Below are 14135 nucleotides of genomic sequence, written 5' to 3'. Positions count from 1 at the left end.
TTTGCATTTTCAATTATGAAATTGACAACTTTTAGACAAAAAAGTGCTTTTATGTTTATTTTGATCTTAAAATAATTTATCATTTATTTGTTGTTTGTTTGTGTGTTCTTTCTTTTTTTTACTTGGCAGCCCAAGGAATGGGCTACCAAGTAAAAAGTAAAAACATTGGGTACAGTGTACAGAAAGTAATAAAATTGGGTACATTGTAACACTAATTTGTGATCAGAATCTGTATCATAATGATACTTTATTATTCCTTGTTTACAATAGAAAAGGGTTGACAGGAGGAAAAAAGAAAATGCCACCTCCGCTCGTCATTCTGTTCACATGTTTAGGGGTGAGTGGTGGCCACAAATTGTCTCTATTGGAATCGGTTAAAGAAATTTTTAATTCCGTTCTCGTGTTAATGGTATTCTTGCTTCTGTTCTCAAAGGTTGAGACAGTTGCGTTTACCTTGTTTGATATATATAGTAAGTTTTGATCTATGCACACTGTGTTCAACGTCAGTTATTCCTTCTGTTTTTTTTTTTTTATAGAAGGTTTAATTTTGCTGAAATGCCAAATGCAAGCTCCGCAAAGATTTTTTATTTCTTTCACATGTATGCCAAGCGTGCACTTTTAAATGCCTATAATAATAGCACTAAGTGCATCAACACAATTTGTATTTGTGACCACGTGAAATTGACCCTTCTCTTTCTGGTATGGATATATCCCAGTAGCCAAATTCAAAGCCCCTGACATTATTCCACACCCAGTGAACACGAGCCGTTAACATGTCTCAAATGTTGCTTATTTTCTGGTCGTAACCGTTCAACCGACATTTTTGCTGTCATTAGACGTTTACAGCATGATGGCGAGCACTCAGTGTAGATCATTGAGCAAGAGGAGGAACATCCTGTGTGATTTATACTAAGAGCGTGGTAAGGGCCAAAAGCTGCGACAAAACATTAAGTGCACCTACCCCAATGCCCATGAGCATCATGAATAGCATGAATATCATCTGTAGAGCGTAGAAAACGTCAGTTTTGGGGGAGGGACAAAGACTAAGCTAACGGGAGCAGGAAGTTTTAACAAAACAGCATGAATAAAAGAAGATTAATTTTGGCGGTATGCTAATTCTGTGAAACTCACATGTTCAACGATTTCCGCATAAGAGTATGATAAGTGTACAAAGTACTAATATATGCAGGAATATCTTTCTCATTTTCGAAATCCTTATAGGGATCATAAAATTCGTTCAAATTTCCCCCGTTTCTGCTGCAACGCCGTTCCTTACTTAGATTTCTTTGCGCCCGAGCTGAGCTGTCACTCCCTTTTGTTCAGATCTTATACCACCTCCCTCTTAAATGTCACTTGCGCCTAGACTGTCTACAACAATTGCCGATTGATCCTATCCAAAAAGGGATGAAAACTGTAATGCAAATTTGTTTGTAGTTAGATAAAAGGCTCAGGAGGCAATTAGTTTATCTTCAAGTTAACATCTTGGAGTCTAGCTTACTGATTATGGCCTTTTGATTGAGAATAAGAGAAGACGTAAAGACAGTCTTTCGGGGTACAAACACATTCTTCTGTTGTCCCAATAGCTTTGCCTGCAGCATTTTTAAATTTCTCAATCATTCTGTCTTCCTTATGTCAAATAAAACGCTTTTTCATGAGTTGCTTTATCTCTTTAAAAAAAAAACAGCACTGAACCGCAAATTTGAAAACACCATGCGAATTGATGATAAAGAAGGAAGTCTTCTAATAACTATTGATGATTACAGATGCTTTTTTATTCAGTTATGAGATGCAATGTTAGCAGAAGGCTTTCTTTAAATGTATATTCTGTGCACGTCAATGTTTATCGTCACGTGCAAAACTTATCACCCAGTTAGAAGCCACACCAAGAACACAAATTTAACACAGTCCACGACTGACGTGAACATCTAGTTATTGTTGATTTAAAACAAAATTCATAAGAAGTAAAATAAAACAAGAAATTAAAATATGATAAATAGATAATCGTTGCCCACTAGAATGTCGCTTCAAGGAATTATTCTTTCTAGAAGAATTTTGTATTCTATCAATGTCACTTGAGGCAATTGTGTAACTAGAGTAGCTCACATCACTATAACATAGTCAGTTTTATCCGTGCCTATTTATCATACTTTAAGATTGATCTCCTTAATACTTAATACTGATTGGGTGGGAAGATCGTAGCTCCATTTATTTTAAGAAAAAAAAATCCGAGAAGATACTGATACGATTGTACTTACATCTGAAAGTGAGTGGCACAACCGGACGACTGCCAGAAAGATGATTAACAGAGGTAGTCGTTGCGCCATCACATTTGGAGAGACTTCCAAACGCTCTCAATCAGATTGCCTAAAAATCCCGAAGTCCTCCCTTTGTGTTCAGTTTTTGAAACCAAGGATTACTTGAATTCATGTGAAACTCGGCAGCCTTGCAGCACTCTCCTCACTTCCAGGAACAAAGTCGGTAGCGACTAGCTCTTTGGGGGTGTTATCAGTAGTAATCATTCAGTTGTATCTGACTGCCTTATCCCACTGCAGTATGAGTGGGATACGTTAATTAAGTATGTAACCTTGAAAATGATCTTACAAGAGTAACTACTGCGCACACTATCGATAGATGCTATTCAGTCCTATGACTATTGACCCCCCCCCCCCCAAAAAAAAAAAAAAAAAATGTCTGCCTTCGTGATTTTTGTGCAGTCCTTCGGTTTTGTTGTCATTATTCTCGCCCACTGCCTGTCAGACATGAATTCATCCGTGCCAAACATAAACGCGATAACTTCTTATGGACGTAACATTGCGTCTTGGGCGTTTCCAGATGAAATCACATCTAAAAGAATAAATAAAAAAAAAGATGAAACAAGATCAAAGTTTATTGTAGCCGTTAACCTTCATTGAGTTTTTGAAGAAAACAAGAGGAACCTGAGTGATCCAAAATGGAAGAATCAGGAAAGAGTTTTTTCTTCTTTTTTTGCAGAGACCCATAGACCTTGGAGAGACCTATCTCTTAAGTCGTCTTGGAATTACCTTCTTGGTGAGAGGGCAAGCCATTTCTTGGTCTTCAGAGTCGCACGAGCATGACGAGTGGCGGCAGTCGAGGCCGAAAGCCTACTTTAACTGTGCGACCTGAGTCTGTGAGCTGGTGTGAGTTGATGTGCGTTGAAAGTGACCTTGAGCTCGCACCAGCTCGCCAGCTCACCAGATCGCCGTGAGCTAGCGCGATCTCATTGCGGACGCGACCTCTTCAATGCCCATCTGCGCGACCTCTTTGCGAGTTCACTGCGAGCTCCCTAGTAAATTCCTTTTGATCCATTTCTACTCATGCGTGCACTTTCATTGGTCCCTGTCTCACTGCACGATTAGCTCTTCTCGCACAGGATCTAGCCTGAATAGGGCTTTTAATGGAACAGACAGTGTCACCTTAGATTAAAATTATATTATGTGGCTTCTTCACATTTTTCACATTTTTTGAAGTGGAATTACTGTGCAGCTGAGTGTTAGTCTGAAAGGAAGGAATAATTTTCTTGCAAAACAATGAAAATTTGATCAAAATTGGATGAAAAGAAAGAGATCATGACATTTTGAAGTTTCGTTAATTTTTCTGGAAACAGTCTTTGAACATGCAAGATTGCATTTCTTTTTACAACGTGCCACATAGATTGTACATAGATATTCATTTTCCAGATTCCCGTTTATTACTCAAGCTCAATGTCGCCTGGGTCCCAAGTTCTGATAGTATGTCTAACTGAACATTATCAAAGTTATTTAACCAGAAATAACATCATATTTTACACTTTGATAATAGAAACATTGAGTGTTTTGAAATAACTTTCGTTCACCAGCAATGATTATTGAGAGGTTATGAAATCATTAACTCATATACATATGAATAACAACTGTAAGAGAATTGTTCTGCAGAAATTAGTGAAACTGTCTTTAAAAATCAACTTTCCCACGAATTCTCTGAGTTTTCTACCCTTTTGGAAGGACATTCACGTATGCCTAAATGCTTGCGATCTAGGTCGAGCTGGGGACGCTCACTATGCGACCTGATTGCGAACATGTCCGAAAACTTGCGAGCTCACGCAACCTTACCTTTGTGGCGGCGAGCTGCTGCGATCTGGTGCGACCTTCGGTCGCCCACTGTGCGACGCGACGTCAACGCAGTTCGCAGGAGATCGCTCCAGCTCGCGCCAGCTCGCAGGCTCAGGTCGCACAGTGGGCATTAGGCTTAAGTCTCCTCCAGTGAGATAGGCCCTTTATAAATGGAGATTCGTGTGAGCATGGTAGGGCCATGGTGTGAGTCTCACTAGGAAAAGAATTTCGTAACACTTAGTGGGGGATCGTGTTGTACACAGTTTATGCAGAAGATTCACATTTCCATGAAAATGTAAAAGACACGATGTATCGTGTCTCTTCTTTGTTTAAGATTCAAGATGTTCGCTCTCGTATAATAGTCTCCGTGTGCGTTTGTGGGCGTGACTCAATGACGTAGGATTACGAGTTGTTTAACAGCATTTTGTGTTGTTTTTTAGTGTGGCTGTTCAGTGTGAAAGAAAATAACCGCTATCTTTAATAATCTTTTTTTCTCTCTTTATCTTTGTCCCTCTCTTTAGGATCTTCGACACGCAAAACTGCAAAGTACGAATGATACATCATTACAAAAGGGATGAATAGATTAATCAAAATGTAATTGATTTCTTTTTCACCGGGAAAGAGAGAGACAGAGAGATAGGGGAGGGGGTGAGAAACTATACCTTTATTTCCAAACCCTGAAACCGAGAAGGACAGTTACAACAGTAACAGGTTCCATGGCTAAATTGCCATTATAGAGCTCCGAATTCAGCTATTCATGTTGCCATGACATCGAATGAGAAAAAAAAAGCTTCAGACATGTCGAGAAAGTTGGAGACTTCAACAAAAGGAAAAAGGAAGCGAGTAACATTTTCATATTTATGATTGTCACTTGCTTCCTTTTGCCAGATTGTTCATGTTGCTAAAAATCTGAAATACTTTGGCAAAAGGAAGCAGGTTACAACCTCATGATATGGTTGTCACTTGCTTCCTTTTGCCGAATTATTTATATTTGGACACAATCTAAAATACTTCGGCAAAAGAAAGCAAATGTCATCCTTATGATATGATTGTCACTTGTTTCCTTTTGCCAATTTTCTATGTTTGCTACAAATCTATAATACTTTGGCAAAAGGAAGCGAGTAACATACTCATGATTTGATTGTCACATGCTTCCTTTTGCCAGATTTTTCATGTTTGCTACAAAGCTATAGTACTTTGGCAAAAGGAAGCAAGTTACATAATAATGAGTTTCTATGGGAATATCAAAATTCTTCGAATTGTCATAAATGCATCACCATGTGACTTGCACGAATACCGACATTATTTCTCATCACAAATTCCATGTTGAAGGGCCTACCCAAAAACAAATTTTCTTCATTTGTAGCATTTGGACTCGATGTCACTTGCTTGCTTTTGCCAAAGCATGGTGAAATAAACTCAACTCAGCTAAACTCAACTCAGTCACTAGGTCGCCACCTAATCTCCAAGCTAATGACATACCCACTTACTAAATCTCTCCAATTTAAAGGAAAGGGTAGTCTAACCTATTTACACCTTGACATGTGTCAGACGTGCCATATTGTTATGGATGACGGTTTAAAGTGCGTCACTCAAGAACAATTTGTGAACAATGGTGCATAAACCATGTTCAAAGATTCATGTTTGCATTAGAATTACCATGAGAGTGGTATCCAAACAAAGATGAAGGTTGCTGCTTAAAAGAAGTGCAACCGCAGGCAATACAATAGTGAAGATAACTTGAACGATCATTAGTCGTTACGTGAAAGTCATAATCACTCAGGGGCGGCGGAACTTGAGGGGGGTGCATGTGTGTGTGTGTGTGTGTGTGTGTGTGTAAGAATTAAAAAAAAGATAGGTGATTCAACAACACAAGTGAAAATAATACAGTGGCTTAATTTTTTGGGGGGGATACTTGTTTCATTGTGAAAATGATGCTGATATTGAACAAAATTTTTAAAAGAGTGAATATCAACGTGTGTGTGAGTGTATGCGTGTGAATGGGGCTAGTGGAGCAAAATAGCCCAATTGGATGCATTGTTCCTTTCAGTTTTATGGGTACAGAATCCAACTTCTAGCTCGTCAGTGTGTGTGTGTGTTCGTTTCCTGTCGTTTAATAAGATACGATAAAAGTTTGATTACTCACAGGGTGGAATGAGCTTCGGAAAAGAAAATGATAGGGCTTCGTTGTTATTGGTATTGTTGTTTTTTTAGTGTGTTTTTATCAGGAAACTGCATGCGAGCTTACACGATTAAGTAGTCACCGCCTCCATACCTTATTATTCGTCAACACTGAGCAACTTGAATGCTGAAACTCATTGTACACCACAACAGCCGTACATAACAGCGCAATGTTGCATGTTCGCATGAAACAAGAGACACGAGACCATTTTGGGTGTATATTTGTCTGTGAACCAAGAACATCAATGGCATGTTTCATTCGAAGGCGTCGCATCATCCAGAGCAAGTCAACTGCAGACAACCGGAACAGCAAACATTATCGTGACATCTCCAAAAGTACTGCCAGAAATCACAAACAGTATTATTGAATTGAGAAGGTGATGTGATGTAGGTCAACGTTATAAATCGGCATGAACTTTTTCAAACTTTAATTGTGAGAATGACTGAAAAAAAGAAAAGGTCAAAAGCCTCTCTTGTAGATATTCTGTTTAGTGAGAAATAGACAATATTTACGTATGTAATCGTATCTGATAAAGGCAGGCGTGTATTTTCTGTCAAGCCCAATGCACTAGAGAGAAAAGTCTGTACTTGCCACCACGTTATTGAAAGACCCTTGAGTTGGGCTCCCCTTGACTCCCATAGACTTCCTGGTCCTAGCTTTTAAAAGTACCTCGTAATACACTCAATGGCCCAAATTCACGACGGTGATACAATTGAAACCATGATTTAAACCATGGACAATTTGTATGGAGCGCCAAGTGTCGCATGGCCTATTTCGTTATACGAAATCAGTCATTTCGTCGACGAAATAACCATTTCGTTGAAGAAATCTTCATTTCTTTAACAAAATGTTGTCATTTCGTTACGAAACTTCTTCGATACTTCTTTTGATTTATCACGTTATTGAGGGAACAGCTCCTGATTACAATGTTTGTTTGTTTCGTCAATACCAACCTTCACGAACTCTTCGATCCTCAACTTCAGGTCTCTTACATATTCCGTTTTCTAGGAAATCTTGGGGGGAACGAGCTTTCGCTCACGCTGGACCAACACTGTGGAATTCACTTCCTCGTGAGCTGAAAGACTCAAGCTCTATAACATCTTTCAGGAGTAATTTAAAATCCTATTTGTTTAGCAGTGCATTTTGAAGACCAGTGTCTTTTGAAGACAGACTTTCATGTCTTTTTTTTCTGCTTCTTCATCTTCTTCTATTACGGTGATGTACTTGTATCTTCAGTCTGTTTGCTTTGATGTACAATTGTAAAGCGCCTTGAGCATTTAATCAAAGTGGAGAACGGCGCTATAGAAATTGTATGTATTATTATTATTATTATTAAATGATCATTCCGTCGACGAAATGACTGATTTCATAAAGAAATAAGCCATGTGACAATTGGATACGGGCCTTTATGTCTTCTGTGTTATGTTAAAAAAGATGAATTTCGAACAAATGAAAATGTATGAGTCAAATTTATAAATTGTTACGTCAGGTTGATTTTTTTATTACAACACTAATTGACAGATTGAACTTCATTCACAATAACAACTAGACACAAGAATCCATTACTGTGAATAAATACGAAATACTCCTACTATTAGGGATAAGAACCAGCACTGGCTCTCGGGGGAAAGTCCGGTAGTAGTCTAGTTCATACGACGCCTGTCTAGTAATCGGGAAATAATTGGTTCCAGTCCAACCAGAGTATGTATACCCATGAATATTCATTATGGCTACTTTAAAAACACTGAATAACCGGTGCTTAATTTGGTCGATGAAGGGCAATTTGTCACTTGCAAATAAGTCAGCTTCCTTTTCAACAGGCTTTTCAAAGTTTTGCTGTGTGTGATCTGCCACCAGTGGGAATGTTCAATCTATACCGCAGAAGCATGCCGCGAAAAAAAAATGCTTTCAATTTCTATCGAAGCGCAGTCATTTAATAATGAAATTTATGTGGGTTGTTGTTTGTTTCTACATTCTATATCATTTTTCTACTGTTTCTATTTCAGATTACTTGGATATGCTCAGATAAAAAACCCCACACGAAACAACTTTCAAACCAAGGTTCTCTCAGCGATATAATTTGTCAATCTTTGGTAAAGTACTAATATGATTAACAAAAGACATTGGAATGCACCTTCCCCCAAGACTAATGATAACTTGCATGTTTTCACGCCTTTTACTAATACAAATGAATGTTAGCAACAAAATACATTACAAGGAAACATGCAAGTCATACCCATTCTAGGGTGATGACTGACAAAATTTTGGTTTGGAAGATTTTTGTGGGCGTATCCAAGTAATAAAAAAGTAGAAATATTGGATACAATACTAGAAAAAAAAGTAGAAAATCATTATAAAATGCATGACACATTTATGTTCTTTTGGCTGTGCAAGCTTCGATTGATGTATTATGAATCGACACAAGTTAATAAGCATTTGTATTACATAGTCTCTTTAATTTGTTGCTTGTCTTAATTGTGTCACAAATGTACACACTAGTAGTTATGTACATGTATGATGTACATGGTTGTTTTAATGTGTATGTACACAGGTTGACCAGATTAATGGAGAACATTCTATGTGGTAAAGATATAGTACATACAGGCTGACCAGATCAGTGGAGAATTTTCTAGGTGGTATACAATGTAGCTATACAGCACATGTATGTAACAGGAAATACATTATAGCTCACTCAATCTAGAATGATTTCACCCATTCCAGAATGTTCTAGGAAGTGCTTACATGTTTGGCTGAGGGAGGCACTGTCCCTGTAGCCCAATGTGATCAGTAGTTAATTTTAGCAATGATGTTATGCAGTGAGTCATCCAGGTTTCCTGGAACTAGGATTTGCTAGTATGTTCAGGTATGTGGCCCCAGGTTGGAGAGAGTTACAGAATGTGCTAGAAGGGGGTGAATGGACAGTATATAAGCCAGAGAAATTCTGCAGTAGGCAGAGTACCCAACATCTCTGCTCTGAGAGTTACGTCACTTCTGGCTCTGAAGCGACTTGTTATAGTCAGTCCTGTGTTACCTGCTGACCTGTTATGTTTGTGGAGATAAGGCCTGGGAGACATTTTGCCTGCAGAGAATTAATGTGCCCTCAATGGAGATAGACTCCAGTTTTGTGTCAATGGACATTGCTACGACAAAGCTGTGACGGGCTGGACTCCTAGCTGGATATTATCAAGTGAATTATCATTCAACGCATCGACTGGACGCGGTCGTCATAACGTTGGATTCTGCACATTTTGCTGTGAACATTATACCGCATGGGCGTCACCAGGGGGGGTGCGTTGGGTGCGAACGCACCCCACTTCAGATCCTTAAAAAAAAAATAAAAAATCAGTCTGCGAGCGACCTCAATGCCGGACGCTAAATAATTACTCTTTTCTATTTTTTGTTTCATATTTTGCACCAGGGACACACACACACACACACACACACACACACACACAAATCAATTCGCACCCCTGGTTCTGGCAGCACTGAGTTTATACATATCTATTAGTATTCTACAGTGTTTACTATTTATCGACCGTACGGTACATCCCTACGATACCGAGCACTTATACCCCCCCCCCCCTCCATAATTCCAGAGACGAGAAGATTTTCTTATCTTTTTTTTTTTGGACCGAAAAACAAAAAGTTACCCCCATAAAATATTGGAGGGGCAAGCATATTTTAATTTTGCCCCCCCCCCCCATAATTAATAATTCCCGAAATGAGAAATTTTCTTGCTTTTGAAATAAAACAAAAATGTTGCCCCCATAAAAATATTGGAAGGCAAGCGCACCATTTGCCCCACCCCACATGATCATAATTCCCGCGATGAAAAGATTGTCTTGCTTTTTTGTTAGAATTCAAGAAATCTGTCCAATTATTTCACCCAAAAGCAGTGGCGTAACTACGGGGGGGGGGGGGGTGCGCCCCCTCATAATCCGCTGGTAAAAAAAAAAAAGACTTACCGAAATAGTAATTCAAGTGTTAGTAAACTGCTTTTGAATGAAAGGGTGATCAAGAAATAAGATATTTTTCTATGATTTCTTTTAACCATAATTAGATAGGTATATAGTGTGAAACATTGTTCAAAAAGCCCGGACCCGACAAAAGATTGTGATTCAGCGTGATTCCTGGTTGGCATTCTGCATATAAGCAGGATGTGCGCAGTGTACTCAGTACATCCGAACGAAGAGTCGCTACAATGGTTCGCAATGTGATATAGAATGTACAGCACCTTTGTACCTTACGCTTCGTTGTATCAAAGCTAGATCATTGCTTTTGCAGTGTTGCTTTACATATTAGTCTATGTAAAAATGTCTTGCATTGCCAATAAAAAGACTTGACCTGGGCTAATTCCTAACTTTTCCATGTACATATAATACACACACACAAACAAACACGCACAATTAGTTTAGGGGATGCTCTAAAGTGCAGATTTTGGACATCCTTTCCCCGCTTGGTCACTTCGACGCCACCTCGCTGGTCATACCTCCCCCAGTCATGAACATAAACCCACACCCTTGACTACCAGTGGCGGATCCAGGGGGAGGGGCACACCGGGCGCGCCGGGCGCACCGGGCGTCCGCCCCCCTTTAATTTCCAAAGCGAAAAAAAAAATAATATAGCTTCAAACGGCAGTTTTTGGACAGTAAAATGTCAACATTTTCAAGCTCGCTCGCTCCTCTCGCTCGCATTTAGTCGTAATGCCATTCTCCTGAAGTTGCTGCCAGTAATTGCCGGCAGTTGCGCCTGGTGCGCCCCCCCCCCCCTTAATTTCCAAAGCGAAAAATTATAGCTACAAACGGCAATTTGGGGACTGTAAAAATGTCAAAATTTTCAAGCTCGCTCGCTCCGTTCGCTCGCATTTAATCGTTATGCCATTCTTCTGATGTTGCTAGATACCAGTAATTGCGTGCAGTTGCGCCCGGTGCGCCCCCTTAATTTCCAAAGCGAAAAAATATGGCTAAGAACGGCAGTTTTTGGACTGTAAAATGTAAAATTTTCAAGCTCGCTCTCTTCGCTCGCTCGCATTTAATCGTTATGCAATTCACCCGGTGCCCTTCCCCCTTAATTTCCAAAGCGAAAAAATATGGCTAAGAAAAGAACGGCGGTTTTTGGACTGTAAAATGTAAAATTTTCAAGCTCGTTCGTTCTGCTCGCTCGAATGTAATCATTATGCTCTCCTGATATTACTGCCAGTATTTGCCAGCAGTTGCGCCCGATGGGCCCCCTTAAATATAGAAATATACCTACAAACGGCAGTTTGTTTTTTACTGTAAAATGTCAAATTTTCAAGCTCGCTCGCTCGCATTTAATTGTTACCCAATTCTCCTGATGTTGCTGCCAGTAATTGCCGGCAGTTGCGCCCGGTGAACCCCCCCCCCCCCCACCTCCTTTATTTCCAATGCGAAAAAATATGCCTCCAAATGGCAGTTTTGGGACTGTAAAATGTCAAAATTTTCAAGCTCGCTCTCTTCGCTCGCTCGCATTTAATTGTTATGCCACTCACCAGATGTTGCTGCCAGTAATTGCCAGCAGTTGCGCCTGGTGCGCCCCTTGATTTCCAAAGCAAAAAAAAATACGGCTACAAACGGCAGTTTTGGGACTGTAAAATGTCAAAATTTTTTAGCTCGCTCGCTCGCTCGCTCGCTCGCTCGCTCGTATTTAGTTGTTATGCAATTCTCCTGATGTTGCTGCCAGTAATTACCGGCAGTTGCGCCCGTTGCACCCCCACCCCTCCTTTATTTCCAAAGCGAAAAAATATGGCTCCAAATGGCAGTTTTGGGACTGTAAAATGTCAAAATTTCCAAGCTCGCTCTCTTTGCTCGCTCGCATTTAATCATTATGCCATTCACCTAATATTGCTGCCAGTAATTGCCAGCAGTTGCTCTCGGTGCGACCCCCCTTAATTTACAAAGCAAAAAATTATGGCTACAAACGGCAGTTTTTGGACTGTAAAATGTCAAATTCTTCAAGCTCGCTCGCTCGCTCGCTCGTATGTAGTCGTTATGCCATTCTGATGTTGCTGCCAGTAATTACCGGCAGTTGCGCCCGTTGCGCCCCACCCCTCCTTTATTTCCAAAGCGAAAAAATATGGCTCCAAATGGCAGTTTTGGGACTGTAAAATGTCAAAATTTCCAAGCTCGCTCTCTTTGCTCGCTCGCATTTAATTATCATGCCATTCACCTGATATTGCTGCCAGTAATTGCCAGCAGTTGCGCTCGGTGCGCCCCCCTTAATTTACAAAGCAAAAAAATATGGCTACAAACGGCAGTTTTTTGGACTGTCAAATGTCAAAATTTCCAAGCTCGCTCTCTCGTATGTAGTCGTTATGCCATTCCCCTGATATCGCTGCCAGTAATTTGTCGTTTCACACCGTCATTCCATAATTCATTTATAAGGGATGCAACCCTCTCCGGCACTTCCACACCCTCCCCCCACCCCCCCCCCCCCCTCCCGATGAAATCCTAGCTACCGGCGCGCCGTTGCCCTTTCCCCGCTTGGTTTCCCTCAAAAAACAGTAAAAGTCTAGGGATTGAGAGCTTCCTATTTTCCAAATGTCTGTCCAAAAAAAATCTCGTAAACATTTAGTGTCAAAACGCACCCCCCTTGAAAAAAAGCTGGTGACGCCCCTGTACCGTGGACCTATAACGTGGACATATACCCTGGATTTATACCGTGGAGTATTGTAACCTGCGCCTCTGGATTTATATGTACATCGGAGGTATCATTCATCAGTGCATCAAGGACCATTCATCTGTGCATCGAACATCGTAACTGGACACTACCAGGGAACTATAGGAACTCTGTGATTTAAGATTCGGATGCATGTAAGTGATTCCATTACCGCTTTGGAATTGTTTCTATTGATCATTATTGTACTGACGTGAAACCGATTACCAGTCTGTACCCACAATTTCACTGTTAATAAACCGCCTGAACATTAGTTGATTGTTTCTTTTGTGCGATCATTCTCAGTGTGATTTTGGTCGTAACAATTGTTTCAAGTTGTTCTGACCTTTCCTGACGGGTCAACGGAATTTACCAATGTATTTTCAGAGATCTTAACCAAGATTAACTGAGAAAAAAAACCCGCACTTTCAAAATTTAGAACTGACAGGTGATTATCATATTTCTACATGTAGAGCTGCATGCAAGGCAGAGAACTGGTAGGTCAGAGGGATGCTCTTGAGGCAATGATATGACTATTTCATGTAATATGTGCTTATATATCGCGAACACATGAAACATTACAATTCAATGACGTCCTTATATCAGGTCCGATTTGATAAAACCTCTAACTCTCTGTTAATCTGATTTCATGAAAGAAGAAAGAACAACTTGAATAATGATATGAAATCGCGCTTAAAACACCTCTGCTCCTAAAGTCGGTATTTCATAGGCTTGGAGACTAGGTGGCGACCTGATGGAGACTCGAGATTTCGGAAATTTCGGAGATTTTTCCCGGTATTCAGGTGGTCTCGAAGACGTCTCCGTAACGTCTTCTTGTAGTAGCGGCCAACATGTGGAGACTAATCTTGTCCGCGACTTACTAGTATCCGAGACGTCCCCATGACTAAATAGACGTCTCTAAGACGTCTCGACGACGTCCCCAAGACTTAAGGGACCGTCTCGGACGTCGCCCTGGAATCGCTTGCTTGCTGAGAGCACGAGCCATTTCTTGGTCTTTAGAGACACACGAATCGCGGCAGTCGCTGCGAAGTCCGCTTCAGTGAGTTAGGACCTTTAGAGAGGTTTGTGTAATTTTCGTTGGGAAGGGAAAGGAAAGGAATTTCACGTGGTGGGGGTAGTGTGATGTATGCAGCAGATTCCTACTTCCGTGT

General features: G+C 40.3%; 1 protein-coding gene across 1 annotated transcript in view; it reads left to right on the top strand.

Annotated features, from left to right (window-relative positions):
• Positions 1-4056: 4056 nt before the first annotated feature.
• The window catches only part of LOC139721655 (A disintegrin and metalloproteinase with thrombospondin motifs 1-like), a 76394-nt gene continuing 66315 nt past the window's right edge, over positions 4057-14135 (top strand). Inside the window, exon 1 of the mRNA XM_071632984.1 lies at positions 4057-4224. Coding sequence (XP_071489085.1) covers positions 4057-4224 — 168 coding nt within the window. The remainder of the gene's footprint in view (positions 4225-14135) is intronic.

Source organism: Diadema antillarum, unplaced genomic scaffold, assembly GCF_040938485.1.
Source record: "Diadema antillarum isolate AM-2024a unplaced genomic scaffold, OU_Dant_1.0 scf00000146, whole genome shotgun sequence".
In the NCBI taxonomy this organism is placed as follows: Eukaryota; Metazoa; Echinodermata; class Echinoidea; order Diadematoida; family Diadematidae; genus Diadema; species Diadema antillarum.
This window is presented reverse-complemented; position numbering and strand designations above follow the sequence as displayed.